We start from the raw sequence: 24,469 nt of genomic DNA on the forward strand, positions 1-24,469 counted from the left end.
AGACTCTGTAGAAGAGATGATGTAGTGCGGTAGGGAGGAAGAGGTGATTCGAGACAGATCCTGTAGAAGAGATGATGTAGTGGTAGGGAGGAGGAGGTAGAGGAGGTAGGGAGGAAGAGGTGATTCGAGACAGACCCTGTTGAGGAGATGATGTAGTGCGGTAGGGAGGAGGAGGTGATTTGGGACAGACCCTGTTGAGGAGATGATGTAGTGCGGTAGGGAGGAGGAGGTGATTTGGGACAGACCCTGTTGAGGAGATGATGTAGTGCGGTAGGGAGGAGGTAGGGAGGAGGAGGTGATTTGGGACAGACCCTGTTGAGGAGATGATGTAGTGCGGTAGGAGGAGGTGATTTGGGACAGACCCTGTTGAGGAGATGATGTAGTGCAGTAGGGAGGAGGTAGGGAGGAGGAGGTGATTTGGGACAGACCCTGTAGAAGAGATGATGTAGTGCGGTAGGGAGGAGGTAGGGAGGAGGAGGTGATTTGGGACAGACCCTGTAGAAGAGATGATGTAGTGCGGTAGGGAGGAGGTAGGGAGGAGGAGGTGATTTGGGACAGACCCTGTTGAGGAGATGATGTAGTGCGGTAGGGAGGAGGTAGGGAGGAGGAGTTGATTTGGGACAGACCCTGTTGAGGAGATGATGTAGTGCGGTAGGGAGGAGGAGGTGATTTGGGACAGACCCTGTTGAGGAGATGATGTAGTGCGGTAGGGAGGAGGTAGGGAGGAGGAGGTGATTTGGGACAGACCCTGTTGAGGAGATGATGTAGTGCGGTAGGGAGGAGGAGGTGATTTGGGACAGACCCTGTTGAGGAGATGATGTAGTGCGGTAGGGAGGAGGTAGGGAGGAGGAGGTGATTTGGGACAGACCCTGTTGAGGAGATGATGTAGTGCGGTAGGGAGGAGGTAGGGAGGAGGAGGTGATTTGGGACAGACCCTGTTGAGGAGATGATGTAGTGCGGTAGGGAGGAGGTAGGGAGGAGGAGGTGATTTGGGACAGACCCTGTTGAGGAGATGATGTAGTGCGGTAGGGAGGAGGTAGGGAGGAAGAGGTGATTTGGGACAGACCCTGTAGAAGAGATGATGTAGTGCGGTAGGGAGGAGGAGGTGATTTGGGACAGACCCTGTTGAGGAGATGATGTAGTGCGGTAGGGAGGAGGTAGGGAGGAGGAGGTGATTTGGGACAGACCCTGTTGAGGAGATGATGTAGTGCGGTAGGGAGGAGGAGGTGATTTGGGACAGACCCTGTTGAGGAGATGATGTAGTGCGGTAGGGAGGAGGTAGGGAGGAGGAGGTGATTTGGGACAGACCCTGTTGAGGAGATGATGTAGTGCGGTAGGGAGGAGGTAGGGAGGAGGAGGTGATTTGGGACAGACCCTGTTGAGGAGATGATGTAGTGCGGTAGGGAGGAGGTAGGGAGGAGGAGGTGATTTGGGACAGACCCTGTTGAGGAGATGATGTAGTGCGGTAGGGAGGAGGAGGTGATTTGGGACAGACCCTGTTGAGGAGATGATGTAGTGCGGTAGGGAGGAGGTAGGGAGGAGGAGGTGATTTGGGACAGACCCTGTTGAGGAGATGATGTAGTGCGGTAGGGAGGAGGTAGGGAGGAGGAGGTGATTTGGGACAGACCCTGTTGAGGAGATGATGTAGTGCGGTAGGGAGGAGGTAGGGAGGAGGAGGTGATTTGGGACAGACCCTGTTGAGGAGATGATGTAGTGCGGTAGGGAGGAGGAGGTTGAGCTGCTGGTGCTTGGTGGAAGTCGGCGGTGCTGAACGGACGGAGCGCGGCTGTCGGTGCCGCTGTGACCGCTGGATTCCCCCGCTGTACCCGCCATGGCGATGGGCGCTCAGGGTAAGAAGGCTGGTTCCAGGAACGTGGCTGTGGAGAGGAAGAACCTCATCACCGTCTGCAGGTGCGTTCCAGTTCATCCTCTCTGATTCATCTCTGCGTTTCTAGATACGCGTTCCCAACCCAAACACGCCACAATACATGAGATCATTTCATATTGTAACTGGTTCCGGAACCCTTCTGATTCCCTACGGTGCCAGGATGTCCTGGCACAGGATGGGCAGCCTGTGTTGTTTGGGGTACATCGTTTGAACACAGCTATTGTGGTGCACAAGGATGTCTAGAATTTTGGGGGGCACCGAGGACACCCCTACAGCGCATGACACATTTGGGATAATCAGCTGGACCTTCATTTGTTAGACCTTTTATGTACTATAGGGATGTCCAAAACCACACCCTGTTCACTACCTAGTGCACTACTTGTCTTAGGATAGCCCAACATTGTATTTACACTACATACTGTGGGTGTAAATGGGCTTGTTTGGGTTTCTGTTCGGGGGTTGTTCTGTACCTTACGCACAGTGTTTTCAGATGGCACCTGACACACCAAGACCCTGATCAGAATGAAGTGATTAGTGACAAATGCAGTGCATCAGGTCCTACGTGAAAGAATGTTTGGTTGCGGTCACATTGGGTTCTTCCACCCAAAAACACTGAGGTGAAGGACATCACACACCTGAGAGCAATTTATACCAGTCAATTCACTTCACATAATTTAGGGAGGAGAAAGGAAGAACATTCCAAACTCTGGTGGCAGATAGTGACCAGAAGTGAGGCGCTGATTTATATTATATGACACTGTATATACCTAGTGGTTAAGCTACTGGACTAGTAATCAAAAGGTCGCTGGTTCAAGCCCCATCACTGCCAGGTTGCGACTGTCGGGGCCTGAACCATCGATTGCTTACATAATATAATGTCACAGTTTTTTTTTTTTAATCAAAGCGTCTGCTAAATGCCGAAAATGTAAATATAAAGGTGGCACAGCTGGTAGTTTGGGTGTCACAAAGCAAGAGAGTCGTGGGTTCAAATATTGCCTTAATATTGTACAACATTCCATGATTTTTACTATGTTCTATCAGTTTGGGGAAGGCCCTTTGTGTTTCCAGCATTTCCAGAAAGACATGGTTCTCCAGTTTGGTGTGGAGGAACTCCAGTGACCTGTACAGAGCCCTTATATTAACTCTACTGAACACCTTTGGGATGAATCGGATGCCCAACCTCACAAGTGCACTTTTAATCAAACTGGCACAAATTCCCACAGACACAATGTCAAAAATGTTGTTGAAATCCTTACTAGAAATGTGCTGCCTTAAAAAAAGGATGGGTGGGGGTATAGCTGTAGACCTCTCTTCGTACTCAGGGGCATAATCATGCAGAAAGAGAAAGGGGAATTCCCCAAACTGTTGCCACAATGTTAAACAATGTAAAACAAAATATGTGGCAGAAATAACTCATTTTGATCATTAGGAGGGGTGTCCACATTCTTTTGGTCATCTATCAGATCAGGGTTGTCTAAACTTTTCTTGTTGGGGTCCAGATGGAGTAAAAAATAAAAATAATAAACACGGGGCCACAAAGTCTTTTGTAATAAAGCAAATAAAAATATAACAGAGCTTTAATTAAACTGGCACAAATTCCCACAGACGCATGTCAAAATGTGGTTGAAATCCATCCTAGAAATGTGCTGGCTTAAAAAAGGATGGGGGGCTCTACATTAGTAGTCATGGTTTTAGAAAAAAATAAACAAGCGAATGATCGGGTGTCCACATACTTTTGGCAGTGTGATGTATTTGGTGTATTTTCACGTTAGGCCACACAAAAGCTCACGGTTCGCGGGGATGCGTCACTAGCAGGCGACTCCTGGCTGCTCCCCGATGAGGTCGTTTCCATGACGACAACCTTCCCTCTTAGGGCAGAAGGACAGGCGCCGTCGGTGCCAGCTGAGACGCAAGGCGGTGGGCTGTGTCCCAAATCGTGCACTGCTCCCTACTCCCTACAGACTCCACAGAGTAAATCAGACAGTCCCAGCTGCGTGTGTGCTTTATTAGATAGTCTTTGTTCCCACATATATATTCACCGCTTGCACGTTCATGTATCTGTCCAGACTGCCGGTCATGTGGCAGCAGCTCAGTGTATAAAACCATCCAGACGTGGGTCCGAATCTGAGCATTTTATTTAAAATAATCTTCATTATTAATAATATTATTAACAATGCAATTGGAATCATGGTAGGTCTATCCCATGCTCAGGTGTCCATATACATTTGGCTATATAGTGTAGTTCCTCCAGTGTATGCGCAAGGCATGAGCTTTAGTGGAAGCATTTAGAAGCAGCTTGAAAATACAGGGCTGTATTCCAAATTGCTTTTTACTTCGATTACAGTTCAGGATGGCGCCTTAAGAAGATGAGATGAGAACAAATTACTCAGTCACTATTGGCCCACTTAGATTTTGTAAATCATCTGTGTGCAATTTACACCTTCAAGGTTGGCAGGTTTTCCCGGTGTGGAGCGCTCCGAGTCACAAGTTTGAGGTTTCTATTAAAAAGGACCCACATGTACGCTCAACAAAGAGCTGGTGACAGAAGATATAAGTTAATAAATTGTGTCAAATTGTATAAATGAAATTAGATTTTAGTAATCACAGGGTACTAATCCAACTACGAAGCTCGGAGAACACAGTTCAGTTATTTCCAAAAACAAAAAAACTTAGACAAAAGCAAAGTTGGACATCAGTCAATTTGAAGTCTGATGAGTTTAAGTTCAGAGAAGTCAACTGCATTTCGGAATGTTGTTGATATTTGGCTTCTGTTTTGTGTCAAACAATCAACCTGAATTTGCAGAAGCAGCAAGAATCTGTGTTTACTGACGACGGTTTTCCGAAGTGTTCTCAAATCCTTGTGGTTACATTAATTACAGAAGCATGTCTGTACCGGTCATTATTGGGTTTTGACCGTCATTTTTATGCCAGTGACCCCTCTTACTGTCTCAAGCTGCGTTCGAAATCACATAATTCCATAGTGAACAGTATGTGAAAGCAGTACGCGTGAGCGGGTACTGTGTCCGAATACGTAATGTTAATTAAACAGTACGCGAAAAGTACCCGGATGACCTACTGCATGGCCAGCCATTTTTGAGTATGCAAATGATGCACACTGTGGTTCGATAATCTATCCTATAATTCCACTGGAGCAAAAATTAAAAATGTTATGATTAAGTAGATTTTAAATAACGTTATGAGCAGCTTTGTGAAAAACGACAGAATTCATTTTGTCTGATTTTAAAATTGTTATAACTGTGGTGATGTGACGTCATGCATCACGTGACGTTGGTGAGATGGCAAACGTAGTACGTACAAGGTCGCGTGCATACTGCACACTTGCTGTTTGAGAGAGCGTACTGCTTTATCAGCCAAGCAGTGAGCACCGCCTCGAATTTAGTACGTACCGTTTAAGTACAGTACCAGTCAAAAGTTTGGACACACCTTCCCTTCAATGGTTTTTCTTGATTATTTTTATTTTCCACATTGTAGATTAATACTGAAGACATTCAACTATGAAGGAACACATATGGAATTATGTAGTGAACAAAAAAGTATTAAACAAACCAGAATATGTTTTATATTTTACCAACTCTACCTCTGCACAACACAACTGATGGTCTCAAACACATTAAAAAAGCAAGAAATTCCAGAAATTAACTCTTGACAAGGCACAAACGTTAATTGAAAACCATTCCAGGTGGCTACCTCATGAAGCTGATTGAAATGCCAAAAGTGTGCAAAGCTGTCATTAGAGCAAAAGGTGGCTACTTTGAAGAATCTAAAATATAAAACATATTCTGGTTTGTTTAACACTTTTTTGTTCACTACATAATTCCATAAACGTTCCTTCATAGTTTGGATGTCTTTAGTATTAATCTACAATGTAGAAAATAAAAAAAAAATCAAGAAAAACCACTGAATGAGAAAGCGTGTCCAAACTTTTGACTGGTACTGTATGTGATTTCGGACACAGCCTCAGAGATGCTTCAACCCGGCATATGACCAGAACGATTTGATTCATTTCATTTGATTGAAATGTTTACTATGGAAGCACTTCTGTAAGTCGCTCTGGATAAGAGCGTCTGCGAAATGCAGAAAATGTAAATGTAATGTAAAATGATTCATATAAAAGTACTTCAGGTTGTTATGCTGATCAGATCTGCTGCATTCAACACCTGAATTATAAGGGACCACCATCAGCCCCAATGTTAAACAGATCCCTCACTCTCACGCTCACCAGTGCTGCCAAACAGGCATCACCAGCACATATCTGGGCGCGGTTTAAATGTTTTGGCTCATCTGTACATTATATTACATGCACAACTTTGGAGAATCACTCACTTTCTAAGCCACTTATCCTAAATAGGGTCATGGGAGGTGCTGGAGTCTATGCCAGCTCTCAATAGGTGCATGGCACACAAAAACATCACGGGGAGAACATGCAAACTCCACACAGAAAGGACCCGGACCGCTCCACCTGGGAACCGAACCCAGGACCTTCTTGCTGTGAGGCGACCGAGCCGCTGTGCTGGTTTGAATATTGAGAAACTGACGTGACGTCTTTTGCATGTTTTTAGGTTTTCAGTGAAGACGTTGTTGGAGAGGTACACAGCAGAACCAATCGACGACTCATCTGAGGAATTCATCAACTTTGCTTTCATCCTGGAACACATCCTCAGCCACAGATTTAAAGGTACTTTATTATATCATATTTTTAATGAAATAAAAAATTGATAAGTGAACCGTAAAGGGATGTAAAATGTAGAGGAAAATGTTTTACTACTCACTAATATCAGTACTGTAGCTTTTTACATCATATCCACACACGGGGCACCAACTGCGTAGGAATATTCATCATAATTATGATAATTACTAGAGCTCATTAGGATTTAACATCATGTTTTACACACTTTGGTTACATTCATGACAGGACAGGTAGTTACTGCTTACACAAGATTCATTACTTTACAAGTTTTAATGTCACAGTCATGGACAATTTTGTATCTCTGATTCACCTCACTTGAACGTCTTTGGACTGTGGGAGAAAACCGGAGCTCTTGGAGGAAACCCACACAGACACGGGGAGAACATGCAAACTCCACACAGAAAGGACCCGGATCGCTCCACCTGGGAATTGAACCTAGCCACTGTGCCGCCCCATGTCCCCTACATAAAAATATTCTAGTTAAAATCATATATTTGTTTTGATGATTTTGTCCCTCAGGTGCAGGCAGCTGGTTTGATGGTCAGCGCAGTTTCTGGGACTTTGTTCGTCTGGCCTGCAGTAAAGTGCAGAACAGCTGCATCGGCAGCATCGAAAACATGGAGAACATCAACTCATCACGAGCAAAGGTGGGTTTCAGGAGTAATACGGTAAAATGGTTTCCTTTGTAATAGGCGGTAATATCATCCATTCTTTTCCGGAAGCTTTTCTACAAAACTTGGAGTGAATCTAAAGCAGTTTTTAAAAGAAATGTTGAGCACAAATTCCTCCACAGTCTTCAACTCAAATGTCATAACTGAGGCATGTAGAAAGGGGGGTAAATACTTTTTCACATCACTGTGTTTGCTTTGATGATGAAACTGAATGACTGCTGGTGTTGTTTGTAGGGCAGAGCGTGGATAAGAGTGGCGCTGATGGAGAAACGTCTATCCGAATACATCGCCACGGCTCTGAGAGACAGTCGCACCACCAGGTCAGACGCTGTTATATATAAATAATAATGTCAGATCTACTTTACAGTCTGCACTTCATGGGGTCCACATGTTGTGCCCTTTACACACCTTTGCACATTAATGAATTTGTGAAGCCAACACCCTACAGTTTTTGTTAAGACTTTGTTATTGCCGCTCTGTGTTCTGGGCACTGTGGGTATTTTAGGGATGGTACCACCACAACTTCAATCCATTGTTCCTCTTTGCTAATGATGCTTGTCCGTGTTTCAGATATTTTGTCCACGTCCTGCACACTGTTTTATGTTTGTGTGTGTGTATGTATGTATTTGTGTGTGTATGTGTGTGTATGTACAGGGCAGTTGTAGCTTAGCAGTTGAAGTACTAGACTATTAATCAAAAGGTTACTGGTTCAAATCCCACCCTTGAGCAAGGCCCTTAACCCTCAGGTGTTTAGACTGTGTACTATCACAGTACTGTAAGTGGCTTTGGATGTGTGTATGTGTGTTTATATTGTGAATGGAAATTTTATATTTTGTTAGTTATTTGCATTAAACTCATAAGTTTCTGCTTTCTTAGTTCAATTAGCAGAGGTAGAAGAGACTTTTGGAAGGTTTCTTAGGTCCAGAGATATGTTGACCTTGGCATGGGCTTCTTGCTTCCGTGGGAATGCATGGGTGTCAGGATTGTGTGTGCGGGGGTGCACGCGGGGTTTTGATAGTGGTGCGTTCTTGTGGAAGTACGCCATGTTTCTAACAAACTGACTATTCTTGTAGGATGATAAACAAGTTTAGTTTGGGAAGTTGACCTTGAGCTGGGTTGCTGAGCAGAGTTAGCCTGAAGGGGCAGTAAGCGGGGTATAAATACTGTGATAGGGCAGACAGAGTCGCCCTTTCTCTCCTGTAAAGGCATGTGTGCGTTTGCATTGAGATTGGCCCTCAGCTGAGTAATAAATTGATTATTTGCTTTTATCACTATCCCGGTTGTCTGTGTCAATCTTTAAGGGTTATTTTGAATTCCCACAACAATGTGTGCATGTATGTTTGTGTGTATGTGTATTTATGTGAGTGTGTGTGTGTGTTCAGGAGATTCTATGATGAAGGAGCCATCATGTTAAGAGAAGAAGCGTCTGTGCTGACAGGAATGCTGATCGGACTCGGAGCGATTGACTTCAGGTGAGAGGAGGGAACGATCAGAAGCATGTGGACACCTGTACATGTACACACACTCACCAGACACTTTAATAGGTACACCTGATTGTTCATGTCATCCTGTCAGCCAGTCATGTAACACCAGCAGCATAAAATCATACGGTCATGGATCAAGAGCTTCAGTTCCTGTTCCTAACAAACAAAAAAAACATCCAAAAGTTTGGGTAGAATGTTGTGGAAAAAGAAAAACATCCAGTGAGCTGCAGTTCTGCAGGAAGAGGAGAATGGCCAGGATGATTAGGGTAACTTATCATAACTTAGCCACAGGACAGCTACCTTAATAGTTGAATGTAAACCTAGAACATCCAGCGGCGATGTCTCAACGAAACTTCTCGCCCGTGTTTTGACCCCCTTGACATCTTGGACGTTTTGACTAAGCGATTGCTAACTGAATTGTTGTAGGATTGCTAGGACGCCTCATATTGCGAATTAACCAGTAAATGTGAGACACTTGGATGCTAAACGGATGAAAAAAGTTAAATCGTTAAATACAAACATTAAAGTCTGGATTTCACAGCAGATTGCACATTACACAGGAAACGTCTCATTTCACGGCCCATAAAACAATTTTCATGCCAGTGAATTAGGTAGGACCTTACGTATGACTGGCTAGCTATATAGGGACAAGGGCGTGTGTTTCTGATAAAGTGTCCAGCGAGTGTGTGTGGTGTGTACAAGTGTGTGTAGTGTGTATGGAAACGTGTTGAGATGATGAGACACTGACTCGGTTCTCCTCTTCCACTTCTCCAGTTTCTGTTTGAAAGGTGAAGCTCTGGATGGAAAAACGGAAGCGGTGATCGACTACACTCCCTATCTCAAGTTCACTCAGAGGTGAGGGTCGCGTTTACACCCCTCCTGCTTTGTCCTGCCAAACTAACATGGACTCTGTGTAATGTGGTAGGCCGAAAGTATGTGGACACCAGATTATAAAATTGCTCAGCATTCTTTTCAAAAATTAACATGCTAAATCAGCCTCCACTTCTCTGGAAAAGCTGTTGTATAAGATAATACAAGATTTTGTATCGTGTCTGTGGGGATTTGTGCCCATTTAGTCGAGAGAGTGTTTAATAGGTCAGGCAATGCATGTTCTGATGCATCTCAAACCTGTTTAGTGGGGTTGAGGGGCTCTATCTGGTCAAATCAGGTTTTTATGGACCTTGCTTTTTGCACAAGTCATGCTGGAACTGTAAAGGACCTTCCCTAAACTGTTGCCACATATTTGAAAGCATTTTATTGATTTTATACACCTGTTGGCGATGAATGTGGCTGAAACAACTTAACAATCAAAAGTAATGTCCATATATCTTCGGACATACACCAAGAGAACGGTACAGGTGTTAATGATTGACCTCTACAGTGTAAAAAGAATGTAAAAAGTTCTACATAGTTTGAACAGCCTTCGTGGCTGAACTTCTAACTCCTTATTGGTGATTATGTCCATATAGATAGGGTTAGTCTGCATCTAGTGACTGTACCCTTAAACTAAGTCACCAGCATTACAACGAGAAAGTCCAAGCTCTCAAGTCATAGGTTTTAAAAATGAGAAGTAGACAATGTGGCATACACCAAGAGGACGGTACAGGCCTGAATGCTAGACACCATACATTGTTTTTGTGTGTTTTTTAGCTACGATTACCTGAGTGACGACGAAGACTGTCGTAGCGTGGACAGCAGTAACAGCGACGACAGCGTTCCGGAACACCCCTACATCCCGTTACTGACGGACGACGAGAGCTGGAGTCACAAATGTCGCAGAATGGAGCAGAGGTTCAAGATCGTCAACGCCCAGAAGGTTAGAGCCGGTCAGCTCCGAAAATACTGGCACCCTTGGTAAAGATCAGTAAAAGGGGGCACGGAAAATGTACTCACAATGATGTTTTCAAATACATTTATTAGCTGCTTAATTATGATCAAGGCTGCAGTGGGTCCAGTGCCACCTGGACAAACTAGGCGCAAGGATGGAACGCAGGGCATCAGACGTTCACTCACTTACCCACTTACAGCAAGGGACAGTTTAGAGCAGCCTGTTCACCTTTTACATTGAGGTGAGGGAGAACTGGAGAACATACCAAACTACTAACAGATACTAACCAGAGACGAGGTTTAAACCCAAGACCGATCCCCGCTCTGATTGAGGAGAACGAAGCTAACGCACGCCCCCTCTGACATGTGGGCAGCAGCCGTATGCATGTTATCACCTACACTTTGACGAGTGCAGTGCAGCTCAACGTTGTGTACAGAGACACACACCCTGAGAGCACTCTTTTCTCATCTCTGTGCAGGCGCCATCAATCAGCCAGCAGAGGTCGTAATTGCACCTGTCATGAGAGAGAGACCCCATCCGGCTTAGTCCCGCCCATATCTGAACAACAGGCCAATCGTTGTTCATGTGGCCGCTCAGCCTTAGCCGGCAGGCAGAGCTGAGATTTGATACGATGTATTCGAGATCCCAGCTCTGGTTCCAGCGTGTGTTTTTACCGCTGCGCCACCTGAGCGGCCCTAAACCCAAGACTCTTTTGACTATATTGCCAAAAAATATGCAGACACCTAACCATGAGCTTGCTTCCACTTTGCGGCTGTACCGTCCGTCAAAGGCAGGACCCTCCCCAAACTGTTGGCCCAAAGTTGGAAGCATGTTCAATTTACAAGATTGATGTTGGCAGTCAAACCCAGCACTTGGAGAGGCGCATAGATTATTTCAGCCAGATAGTACATGTGAGTGTGATGCTGTGGAATTGATTGGCACTGGGCCCACTGTAACCCTGACCAGGATGTGTCCCTCGTTAAAAATGAATGAAAGAAAAAGCAGTACCTTTGGTTGATGTTTGCCCCTCACCCCCATCACTCTGGTGCAGGGTTACCTGGAGGAGCTGGTGCGGCTGAGGGAGTCCCAGCTGAAGAACCTGGAGATGGAGAACAAGAAGCTGAACAGGAAGCTGGAGGAGCTTCAGCTGCAGAACCATCAGGAGAAGAAGGAACTGGAGGGAGTTATACTGGAACTGCAGGAACAGCTGTAAGAACCACCAATCATCTTAAAATTACATACAGGGGTGTAAACAAGTATTTGCACCCTCTTCCTTCCTTTCTGGTTGCCGCTGTAGTTGCACATTTTAAACCCAACATGATTTTAACTAGGAAACATAATTCAACATAATATATATATATTAGGGTTGTCATATGGGAACTGAAACATAATTTATTAATATTTACACTGATCAGCCATAACATTAAAACCACCTCCTTGTTTCTACACTCACTGTCCATTTTATCAGCTCCACTTACCATATAGAAGCACTTTGTACTTCTACAATTACTGACTGTAGTCCATCTGTTACACTGCATGCTTTGTTAGCCCCCTTTCATGCTGTTCTTCAATGGTCAGGACCCCCACAGGACCACCACAGAGCAGGTATTATTTAGGTGGTGGATCATTCTCAGCACTGCAGTGACACTGTCATGATGGTGGTGTGTTAGTGTGTGTTGTGCTGGTATGAGTGGATCAGACACAGCAGCGCTGCTGGAGTTTTTAAACACCTCACTGTCACTGCTGGACTGAGAATAGTCCACCAACCAAAAATATCCAGCCAACAGCGCCCCGTGGGCAGCATCCTGTGACCACTGATGAAGGTCTAGAAGACGACCGACTCAAACAGCAGCGATAGATGAGCGATCGTCTCTGACTTTATATCTACAAGGTGGACCGACTAGGTAGGAGTGTCTAATAGAGTGGACAGTGAGTGGACACGGTGTTTAAAAACTCCAGCAGCGCTGCTGTGTCTGATCCACTCATACCAGCACAACACACACTAACACACCACCACCATGTCAGTGTCACTGCAGTGCTGAGAATGATCCACCACCTAAATAATACCTGCTCTGTGGGGGTCCTGACCATTGAAGAACAGGGTGAAAGCAGGATAAAAAAGTATGTAGAGAAACAGATGGACTACAGTCAGTAATTGTAGAACTACAAAGTGCTTCCATATGGTAAGTGAAGCTGATAAAATGGACAGTGAGTGTAAAAACAAGGAGGTGGTTTTAATGTTATGGCTGATCGGTGTATATATGAATCAATATTTTACAACAACCATGTGACCCTCAGGAAAAAGTATGTGCCCTCTAATAGGGCAGCAACAGCTGCAACTAAAGACGTGCAATAATTAAAGCTCATTGTTTCACGTCACTGTGGAGAAGCTTCAGCTTCACTTTTCTTTCCGAAACTGCTTCGTTGCTTCACACCGCCAGTATGTGCTGGGTTCCAATCTTGATTTCGGCTCAGCCACTCTAAACCCATTTCCACCTCAGCTTCAGCTCATGGACAGATGACCTCATGTGTTTTGTAATGATTTTCATTCCAATAGAAAGTGGGATTCTGGGCGCTTAGGTGGCGCGGCGGTAAAAACACGCTAGCACACCTGAGCTGACATCTCGAACTTGTGAGTTCGAATCTCAGCTCTGCTACCGGCAGGCTGGGCGCCTATACGGACACTGATTGGCTCGTCCATTAGGGTTGGATGCTTAATTCATATTTAAATTTTTAAAAGAAAGTGGAATTAGTCAAGGTCCTCAAGCAGTGAAGCAGTCTGACGTAGCAATAAGAACAGCCGATAATTGTGTCCATCACATTCGTCAGTGTCCTTGTTTTATTTTTACATTTTCTGCATTTAGCAGACGCTTTTTATCCAAAGCTACTTACAGTACTGTGCCAGTATACTGTCTAAGCAATTGAGTGTTAAGGGCCTTGCTCAGGGGCCCAGCCTGGCAATGGTAGGGCTTGAACCAGCTCCTTTTTGATTACTAGTCCAGTACTACAGTATAACCACTAGGCTACAACTGCCCATCAATTTGAATCCATTTTAAGGTGATTAAAAAGCGCATCACCTCTTTCAAAGCTGCCGGTGGGATGTAGACCAGTTTTAAGTGGCCAGCGTCACCCCACTATTATGTCTGTCTGTCTGTGTGTGTTTATTTATTAGGACCAACCTTATTCCGGGTGAAAGTCATCCTTTGTCTAAGGACATGTCCATTCCTCTGGTTAACCAGTGGCCATCGCTTCACACCTACAACAATCAGGAAGATTGCAAACTCTACAGAAGGTGAGAACTTCACCAGGGTTTGATATGGTGCATGAGTAGGGATGTAACGATACACTCTACCCACGATGCGATACGATTGACGATACTGAGTTCACGATATGATTTTTCCCGATTTTTTTAAACAAAATGAAATTGAAGACAAATTATGACAAAATTTCCTTTTATTATTTCTCTTAAAAAAATAAATAAAATCTTTTATTTATCTAAATAATGAATGTCCTTTTATTTCTGAGGTAGGTACAAACTATGTAAAACAATACTGCACATTTCCTTTTTTGTGTAAAAACAAACTGAAATGAAATTTTAAAATAAATCCCACATTAAATAAATAAATGAATAATAAGAAAAAAGTAAAGAAAGTCTTCTCACATAAATACATTTGGCTGGAAAATTCCGAACCTGGCAACCCTGTAGTGACGTCAACCAGGCGAGGTGAATAGCGCCAGCGCCCTCTGCTGTTTAAAGTGAATATCGCTTCATTGTACATGTAAACCGATTTGAATTGTTACACATGTGAATCGATTTGTAACTGTCTTGTGGTGCATCGTTACATCCCTATGCATGACAGAACCACAGAGCTCCACCTGATCTGTTACTGCTTAAAACTATGATTATTTTAGAGTATTGTTTGTACATACTATGTTTGTTTATTAGGATTTTAACGTCATGTTTTACACTTTTGGTTACATTCATGACAGGAACGGTAGTTACTCATTACACAAGATTCATCAGTTCACAAGTTTAATATCAAACACAGGCATGGACAATTCAGTATCTCCAATTCACCTCACTTGCATGTCTTTGGACTGTGGGAGGAAACCGGAGCTCCCGGAGGAAACCCACGCGGACACAGGGAGAACATGCAAACTCCACACAGAAAGGACCTGGATAGCCCCACCTGGGGATCGAACCTAGGACCTTCTTGCTGCGAGGCGACAGTGTTACTCACTTAGCCACTGTGCCGCCCCTACATAGTATGTACAATTAGTGCACTAATAATGGCGACACTACATTGATGAGCCAAAACAGCAGATATAAAAAGGCATTAAGACTTGAGGCTAGAGATGTGGGTTGAAGTGTGTCTGAAAGAGCGAGGGGTGTCAGAAGCAGCCGTGGTGAGCACCCACCATGTCTGAGGCACCAAACCACGAATTATTGATGCCAGAAGCCATGAAGGTTATAGCATCTGGTCAGAACTAACAGGATGCACCAAAGGACCACCTCACAGCGTAGAGAAGTTGTGGCCTCCTGAAACCAGAGACCACAGGACACATTTAAAGGTCTTGAAGAGTCCATGTACTGGTGGGGCAGAACTGTTCTGACAGCGTATTAGGCGGCTGGTCATTATGTTTCGGCTCATTGCGCTATGTAGTATGTGATTTGGGATGCAGCCTGTTAGTATTAGCATAGTAAGAATGCCATATTTTTGTGTCAGTCTTGGTTGTTTGTAACTGAATTTGATGGATTTAAGATCTTTGGTTTAATTTAATCAGATGAATATGATGAAGCTCTGTTAGGGTTCGAGCTGTGAAAGGGGTTTGGGGTCTCCAGCTGAAATGTCACAAACTCTCTACATTTCTGTCTAAATCTAACAGGGGGAGCTTCCCGAGCTCCGAACTTCTCTCGCCTCATGTCAGCTTGGACTCTGATTCCCAGAAGGCTGAGGGGAAGCCAAACGGCCAGCCCTGGTGTAAAGCAGGTACATCTTCAGAGATCGTCTGGACAGAAACCACAGTACTAATCGTAGTTTAATATAAATTGTTATTATAAATATGTTTTCTTATATGCTAACTGAACCACAAAAGCTGACCATTTATGGCTAAAATTGCTCCCAGGTCTTAGTTTAGAAACAGAAACACAAGAACTCGCTAAACCTTTTAATAATGTTATGGACTGTAGATGGTGAATTTAATATATTTATTGCGTTGTACATGTACATAAGGAAAACAGTGAGGTGTTTTGACCCAACTAAGTCTATTATAAATGTACTTTTTCACCCAATCATGACAGTACAGTAGACCCTTGACTTACGAATTTAATGGGTTCTGAAGGGCTGTATTTTTCCCATAAGAAATAAGAATTAATCTGTGCCAGACCTCCCAACCTTTTTTTATCTATTTTTCCCCTTGTGTCTCCCAATTTAGCGTAGCCAACCCACTTCTGGGGACTCCGACTGCATCCAAGGAGGGTGTGACTCCCTCTGATGTGTGTGCATCCACCAATCCTTTCTTATTCACCAATACTTGGATTTGCTGGATTTGCACATGAGGTCGGCTTCCTGTACGGAGAGCCACGCCCCGATCTCTGCACTCCTCCACTTTTTGTATAGGCGCCCTGGGCAACCAAAGTCCTTAGTCTGGCCTTTTCCCACACAGCAGACTAAAAGGCAATTTTGTCTGCTGCAGGCATTAGCCAGTTGTGCCTGCCAGAGGGCGCCCAGCCAACCGGTAGCAGAGCTGAGATTCGAACCCGGGAGCTCAGAATCTCAGCGCTGGTGTGCTAGCCCTTGCTTTCTGTTTCTATTTGCATTTTACGAATGGTTGGTATTCTGTCATTGGTAAATACAGCAAGATTCTTACTCTGTGTTCGTGTTAGTAAACATGGACTAGATGGTCAAAAGTATGTGGACACCTAATCATGAATTTGTTAGACGGCTTTTTATAAGATTTTGGAGTATGCTTATGGGAAGTAGTGCTGCCCAGTGATGTTTGACTGGATGGTCTGGCTTGCAGTTGATGTACCAGTCCTGTATGTTATTCCTAACAGATCCTTCTCTCTGTTTCCTGTCTCTCTGCAGATAAGGAGTACACTCCGTCCATTCTGGGTCTCTGTGGTTCCTTGGCTTCGTTACCCAGCTGTAAGTCACTTCCCAGCCTGAGGTCCACTGAGTGCCTGGTGAACATCAGCGCCGAGCCCAGTCCTGCTCTGACGCCCAGTTAGAACCCAGTATACACTCGTCCAGTTTCTTTAGCAGAAAGAACATTCAAAGACTAACGGCTACGCACTGTACACCATTCATTTGCCCTCTGTCAGTGTCTTTCACTTGCTTAATTGTATTTATTTTACCATGATTTCTACCTTCTAGCTGCTATCAATGTCTTTTAGTGTCTCAGTGTCTTTGCTTTCCGGGTTTCTCTGGACTGTGGACTATGCACCACCGACTAGCCTGACTCGCACCTCAAGCTAAAGAATGGCCACTTTATTAGCTGTTAGCATCTACTGGATGTTCTCCCTTTATGACGTCAATCTATAGTCGAAAACGTATGACAAAAAATGCACATAATTATCAAAATGTGGAGCTAAAAAAGAAAAACTGCCAAGAACTGCTGCCTTTTCTCTTTCAGATCATTCCTTTTCTTAATCCTTCCAACGTTAGGGGGTTTTGCTGATAGAAAGGGACCTGCCAGCCAATAGGACACCACATAAAGTCGTAAATTAACATCTTACCATCATCTCACAGACTACATATATACACAATATGACCGAAAGTATCTGGACACCAATTCTTATGAATAAGTTTAGGTGTTTAGGCCACCCACATCCATTGCAACAGTTCGAAGACTCTTTTCTGTTCCAGCAAAGTACATAAAGACATGGTCTGACCAATTTGGTGTGGAAAAACTACACACAGCCCTGACCTCAACCCCACTGAACAGCACTGAAATGCCAAATGTGTGCCAATCCTGCCAGACACACTCCAACATTACACTCCATATTAATGCCAATTGTTTTGAAATGGGATGTCCAAGATCATGGTCTGGGGGTCACATACTTCACGGCATATAGAGTAAATAATCTGGTCCAAATCCTGCTCTTTCCGAGTGTATGTTTGTATCATTATAACCTCCTTATGAACACGATCTCACAACATGAAGGTTTTCATCAGCAAATGAATGAATGAAGCTTTTCTTTCCGTCGCCGCATGATTGAAGGTTCTGTTGTGTTCTGTGTGAGGTAGAGGGAGTCACAAATTTGTTTTTCTTTTTTCAGTCATTGTTCTTAATGTTTATTAACTAACATACTTACAATTTGTAAATGATGTTAAAATGCTGTAATATTTATCACACCACTGGAAACTGCTGCAATAAAAAACTGCCTCTTTTTGGTTCCGTTTTCCTGTTACAGATGTGCAGTTTTATTTAAACACGTTCTTAATTTCTGATAATTAGCACTTTCTTATGTGGAATTTCTAAGCAACATGAAGCAACTGAGTTCCAATGACTTAATATTCGGTGTTCAGATTGCAGCTATGTCAGTAACAAAACATAGAAAATAATATAATGTCATACAAGGACAGACAGCATCAGCAAAGAGGAACAGTGGGTGCAAGTGGAAGCTCATTGACAGGGATCGAAACACTCACGCAGACATAGGGCCAATTTAGTGCAATTAATCCACCTTCTGCATTTTCATAGAAAAACAGAGTACTTAGCGGAAACCATCAACTACAGGAGCAACATATGCCAAATGATTCACAGATCGAACCCAGTTCCCTAGAATAAGATGCTCTGTGACAACTTGGGTCTGTTGTAGCCTAGTGGTTAAGGTACTAGTAATCGAAAGGTCATTGGTTCAAGCCCTTAAGCAAGGCCCTTTACCTTTTATTGCTTAAACAATATACTATCAAAATGCTGTTAGTCGCTTTGGATAAAAGTGTCAAAAGTAAATGACACCCACACTACCAGCTCGACAGCTGCACTTTGGGTACACACAGTATTAAACCATACAGGGGTTGGACAAAATAACTGAAACACCTGTCATTTTAGTGTGGGAGGTTTCATGGCTAAATTGGACCAGTCTGGTGGCCAATTTTCATTAATTGCACATTGCACCAGTAAGAGCAGAGTGTGAAGGTTCAATTAGCAGGGTAAGAGCACAGTTTTGCTCAAAATATTGCAATGTACACAACATTATGGGTGACATACCAGAGTTCAAAAGAGGACAAATTGTTGGTGCACGTCTTGCTGGCGCATCTGTGACCAAGACAGCAAGTCTTTGTGATGTATCAAGAGCCACGGTATCCAGGGTAATGTCAGCATACCACCAAGAAGGACAAACCACATCCAACAGGATTAACTGTGGATGCAAGAGGAAGCTGTCTGAAAGGGATGTTCGGGTGCTAACCCGGATTGTATCCAAAAAACATAAAACCACGGCTGCCCAAATCACGGCAGAATTAAATGTGCACCTCGACTCTCCTGTTTCCACCAGAACTGTCCGTCGGGAGCTCCACAGGGTCAATATACACGGCCGGGCTGCTATAGCCAAACCTTTGATCACTCGTGCCAATGCCAAACGTCGGTTTCAATGGTGCAAGGAGCGCAAATCTTGGGCTGTGGACAATGTGAAACATGTATTGTTCTCTGATGAGTCCACCTTTACTGTTTTCCCCACATCCGGGAGAGTTACGGTGTGGAGAAGCCCCAAAGAAGCGTACCACCCAGACTGTTGCATGCCCAGAGTGAAGCATGGGGGTGGATCAGTGATGGTTTGGGCTGCCATATCATGGCATTCCCTTGGCCCAATACTTGTGCTAGATGGGCGCGTCACTGCCAAGGACTACCGAACCATTCTGGAGGACCATGTGCATCCAATGGCGGTGCCGTGTATCAGGATGACAATGCACCAATACACACAGCAAGACTGGTGAAAGATTGGTTTGATGAACATGAAAGTGAAGTTGAACATCTCCCATGGCCTGCACAGTCACCAGATCTAAATATTATTGAGCCACTTTGGGGTGTTTTGGAGAAGCGAGTCAGGAAACGTTTTCCTCCACCAGCATCACGTAGTGACCTGGCCACTATCCTGCAAGAAGAATGGCTTAAAATCCCTCTGACCACTGTGCAGGACTTGTATATGTCATTTCCAAGACGAATTGACGCTGTATTGGCCGCAAAAGGAGGCCCTACACCATACTAATAAATTATTGTGGTCTAAAACCAGGTGTTTCAGTTATTTTGTCCAACCCCTGTATATAACCAATAATTCATTATTTTTAAATATTTGCTTTATTTTGATCAGGGTTGCAAATGGGGGTCTCATATTCTCTCATTTTCAAACAGGAGCAACCAGCGGAAACGAAGAACATACCAAACTCGCAGCCACCCACGCTATCTGTTTATCGATACGACAGAATCTGCACTGTATCGACTCCGAGCGATTCGGCTCTGAATCATTTACATATAATTTAAAGAATCGGTTCCGATTCGACTCGCTGTCAGCACGCTTTCAGACTCAGAGCAGGTCGCGGGTGGAATGGTCTACCTCTACCTTTTAAATAAATAAAATCTAATCATTAAAATCTTGTAATAATTTACAGACAGGATGCTGAACGTTGTGGCTAAACAGCTCAGAAGTCACCCGGCTGTAAGTATTCAGTATTTTTAATGTTTTTTTTTTTTTTTTATTTATTGTTGTAACCTGATTGACATTGAAACGTATAGATGTCAACATAATGAATGAATCATAGTAATATTAATTTATTAAATATTTAAATGAACATATTTTCATTGAAACGTTTTACATTTGTGTTATTTTCATGGTGGCTTTAATGTGAATAACTGAACAATATGCATTGCGGGGCGGTCACAGGAGGAAATTAAAGGCCGTATCACAAATGACTCTGTGCTCCCTACACTAGTGCACTACAGGAATACACTGGATTATGTAAATAGTAGGACCCCACTGGTCAAATTCCATGTTGTTGATTTTGAATGTGACCATAAAGTAAAAAATCCTCTACAGCAAGTAAAATGCATATTTACTGCAAAACTGTTGTTTATTTGCTGTATTTAGCATATTGAATAAAATAAATGATAGATTTTGGTATGCGCATAAATCATTTTAAACCATATTTTAAAGCCATTTTTATTTCTTTAATTTTTATCTGTGCCTCTATGTTCTGACTGCATCTAGACTGTCTGATTTTTAATTTTCATTTCTCTTTCAGCTGATCCCTCTGTTTGTGTTCATCGGTGGTGGAGCCACCATGTCCATGATGTATCTTGCCCGCCTGGCCCTAAAGAACCCAGAATGCTCGTGAGTGCTTACACTGTTTCTAGGGCCCAATACAATACACCTACTCTTATTACTTTTACATTACATTTCAAGGGTGTCTGTGTGTGATTTAGCAGTGTGCTTTAGTTACAGCATGAGCAGCTGAAAAAATCAATTACAATAGCGCTATAATAGCTGAGATAAATTAAGTACCCGATACAGCTTGATATAATCTCATGTTTTTAATCATATAATCTGTACCACAGATGGGATCGTACCAACAACCCCGAACCCTGGAACAAAATGGGACCAAACGAGCAGTACAAGGTGAGAAGAATCGTTTATTATACTAAACACATGTGACCAACTCATCATTTTTTACTTATTATTTAACCTTTATATTTAATTTAGCTCAGAATGTCCCAGTGGTGAAAGTCAATGAAGCTTCTAGGTATTACTGTTCTTAAAAAAAAAGTAATTGTCCCCTTTACTCCATAGCTGCTGGCACCTTTTCAACAGAAATGACCAAAACTGTAATACAAAAACACCTCATATAATATTAATCTTTAACATCACTGTATAGAATTTTAGTTCCATTGTTTCTCAAATCAGACACACTGTTGGTTTTGGGTGAGCACTTCTTGTTTCAGGTCTCGCCCTGCCATCTGACTAGTTTGTTCCAAATGCGATGCAAATCTACTTTTCCCAACCATTCAGATGTCATCTTGCTTTTGTATTTTTTATCTTTGTCCTGCTGCATAACCTAGTTTTCACCTCAGCTTCTCCTCACAGACACATGACCTCATGTTCTTCTACTGGGTCCCTATCAGGACTTTGACTAGAACCATCAGCCTTGTGAAAATGCTTTGTATTTTGGATCACTGTCCTGCTGCATAACACATTTAACTTCAGCTTTATCTCATGGACAGATGATTTTACATTCATCTTGGGAGTTTATCATGAAATACTAATAATTGGAATGAATTGGAATTGGGTCTTTAGACTAGATGGGTACACACAGTTACACTCCAAAATCTTGTGACGGGCCCTTCTTGCGGAATGAAACCTGTTGTAGCCAGAAAGTAGCACAACTCTGTGTTTACATTTACATTTTTGGCATTTAGCAGACACTTTTATCCAAAGCAACTTACTGTACTGTGACAGTATATATTGCCCAAGGAATTGAAGATTAAGGGCCTTGCTCAAGGCAGTGTTGGGGCTTGAATGAGCGACCTTTAGATTACTAGTCCAGTACCGCTGAGCTAAAACTGCCCTGTGTTAATGCCCAGTGATTTTGTAATAGAATGCCTAATCACGCTCATGATCCAGTCTCCACATACTCGTGCTCACATAGTGAAGAAATGATTTTTTAACGTGATGTTTTATTTTCTTCTCTGCAGCTCTTCTCAGTAAACATGGACTATTCCAAGTTGAAGAAGGACAGACCAGACTTCTAAACGACTTCTAAACCAATCTATATACTTGAAGTTCCTCAGAAACCAATCTGTATAAAATGTGTGTAAATTGTGGAATCATTCCAGCCACCCCTGTATACATCAATGTTTACCAGATGTTCTCATAGGTATAGGTACCAAGGAACCAGATGTTGGACATAAGAGAGACGGTTTGCTTTGATGTGTTGAACCTTCACTACTGAAACAACGGTGCATTAAAATGTATTATACATTAAAAACTTTTAATCTCAGTCACTTCTCAGGCTGATGTGTTTTGTCTAAGATAATGTATTTGTCAGAGCATCCTGGATCTAATTGTACATTTTATGTTGTATGAAACAGTAATGGCACCCGTTCTGTTTTTTTTTATTTATTTCAAACTGAATTATTTTATTTATTTGAGGAACAAACTTTTCAAACACCCACACTACCCTTGTGTAAAATGATTGTTTCCAGGCACATTCCAGCTCTCACTGCAGCATCCTAACTCATGACTGTGACTAGACGGCTCCAAAAAAATCAATTCTCATTTGTGTCATTTTGCTCTCGTATTTTAGCTCTCTCTCCTGCTACATAATCCAGTTCCACATCAGTTTAAGAGATTATATAATAAGAGAGTGAAATGTGTTGTTCCCTAACAGCAAGTCATTCATGTCACAAGGCAGGAAGTTTCCCTGGATTATCAAGCTTCCATCACCATGTTTAAGTGTTCCTAAAATGTTCCAACTATAAACTGCTGTATTTGCTTTGCACTAAACATAATGGGATTTTCCAATCCACCCGTCTGTACAAAATTACCCTTAAAGGATTGGGGATCATCAATGACTGATCAGTATTGATGTTTTTCATTAATGTTGGTTAGTAGTTTTTCTTTAGGTGTTTTGAGGACTCTTTTATGACATGATATTTCAGCTGGTCCTTTCTGTGTGGAGTTTGCATGTTCTCTCCGTGTCCGCATGGGTTTCCTCGGGGAGCTCCGGTTTCCTCCCACAGTCCAAAGACGTGCAATGAGGTGAATTGGAGATAATGAATGGTCCATGACTGTGTTCGATATAAACTTGTGAACTGATGAATCTTGTGTAATGAGTAACTATCGTTCCTGTCATGAATGTAACCAAAGTGTAAAACATGACGTTAAAATCCTAATAAACAAACAAACATATTGTGGAATATCTTTGAGTCTGTTGCGATGTTTGAACAGCTTCTAAAATGCACAAATCTGCATAAGAAAGAATTGAAAGTCTTAATATTTTGACTAGTGTGCTTATTTTTAAAAAGACATTCTCTGAACATGGCCATTTATAGCACATAGCGGGTGGCACAGTGGCTCAGCTGGTACAGCTGACCCACAGCTAAAGGGGTCTTGAGGACCTGGGTTTAACTCTCGCCTTTGGTCACTGTATAAACGGTCTTCCACAGTGTCTTCAAGTGTGTCATGATGAGCGATAAATTGGTGTCCTGTCTAGGTTGTATTTTGCCCAGTGATTCTGGATGGCTTCATACTCACTGCAAACCTGTTTAGGTTTAAGAGGTTAGTAAAAATAAATGAATTCCTTATTTAGTGTTAAAATATTTTCATGGGCTAGGAACAGAAAGATTGCAGTTATACCAGTGGTTTCCAGTTTCAGGTTTAGACCCACTAGAACCCTTAAAGGATGAACAGGGGACTGAATGAATGAATGAATAAATAACACCTGCTTTGACAATTTGACAACAGTTTGATAAATGTTGAATTAGAAGTAAAAAATGTCCAATCTGGAAACCCCAACTAGCATGGAAAGAAAATAATCTTGAGGTGTCTTGGTGCGTTGACGATGAAATGACGACTCCGCGGACACTACTTTATGTTCAATTAAGAAGTTTATTCATATCAAGATAGTGTCATACAAGCATTTCGCGATCATGCTCGGAGTAGGGCAGCCGATTCCCTCTCTGCCTTCCTTACGCCAACCTTAGGTTTAAATACCCCAGCGATTTACATACAGCACATCTGTTTCCACTTTGATCTCTCAAATACTGAGAGAGAGCTAAGCCCTTTGTCCATAGGAACACTGGCTCCCAACTTCCAACAGCACCAGGAGAACCTTATAGTTCACATACTTTGAAGTCAGAAAGGCCTCCCAATGATGTGTTCCATATGTGGGG

General features: G+C 42.9%; 2 protein-coding genes across 2 annotated transcripts; both read left to right on the forward strand.

The window, feature by feature from the left end:
- Nucleotides 1-1,692: 1,692 nt before the first annotated feature.
- rundc3ab (RUN domain containing 3Ab) lies at nt 1,693-17,993 on the forward strand. The gene is made up of 11 exons (XM_063003875.1): nt 1,693-1,911; nt 6,469-6,584; nt 7,116-7,243; nt 7,502-7,587; nt 8,650-8,739; nt 9,526-9,606; nt 10,402-10,567; nt 11,631-11,788; nt 13,752-13,871; nt 15,467-15,570; nt 16,669-17,993. Exons 1-11 carry the CDS (start codon nt 1,832-1,834, stop codon nt 16,809-16,811), a joined length of 1,272 nt encoding a protein of 423 aa, XP_062859945.1. The 5' UTR covers nt 1,693-1,831; the 3' UTR covers nt 16,812-17,993.
- Nucleotides 17,994-20,100: 2,107 nt separating this feature from the next.
- On the forward strand, nt 20,101-22,575 carry LOC134322007 (cytochrome c oxidase subunit NDUFA4). Its single transcript, XM_063003876.1, has 4 exons — nt 20,101-20,240; nt 20,824-20,912; nt 21,137-21,197; nt 22,271-22,575. Exons 1-4 carry the CDS (start codon nt 20,199-20,201, stop codon nt 22,325-22,327), a joined length of 249 nt encoding a protein of 82 aa, XP_062859946.1. The 5' UTR covers nt 20,101-20,198; the 3' UTR covers nt 22,328-22,575.
- The last annotated feature ends 1,894 nt before the right edge of the window (nt 22,576-24,469 follow it).

Source organism: Trichomycterus rosablanca, chromosome 10 (assembly GCF_030014385.1).
Source record: "Trichomycterus rosablanca isolate fTriRos1 chromosome 10, fTriRos1.hap1, whole genome shotgun sequence".
Classification (NCBI taxonomy): Eukaryota; Metazoa; Chordata; class Actinopteri; order Siluriformes; family Trichomycteridae; genus Trichomycterus; species Trichomycterus rosablanca.

Coding starts and splice junctions, on each gene's coding strand:
- rundc3ab (XM_063003875.1), top strand. CDS start 1,832: ATGGCGATGGGCGCTCAGGGTAAGAAGGCTGGTTCCAGGAACGTGGCT. Junction 10,568..11,630: donor AGATCGTCAACGCCCAGAAG/GTTAGAGCCGGT, acceptor ACTCTGGTGCAG/GGTTACCTGGAGGAGCTGGT. Junction 15,571..16,668: donor CCAGCCCTGGTGTAAAGCAG/GTACATCTTCAG, acceptor GTCTCTCTGCAG/ATAAGGAGTACACTCCGTCC.
- LOC134322007 (XM_063003876.1), top strand. CDS start 20,199: ATGCTGAACGTTGTGGCTAAACAGCTCAGAAGTCACCCGGCT. Junction 20,913..21,136: donor CTAAAGAACCCAGAATGCTC/GTGAGTGCTTAC, acceptor TCTGTACCACAG/ATGGGATCGTACCAACAACC. Junction 21,198..22,270: donor GACCAAACGAGCAGTACAAG/GTGAGAAGAATC, acceptor TCTTCTCTGCAG/CTCTTCTCAGTAAACATGGA.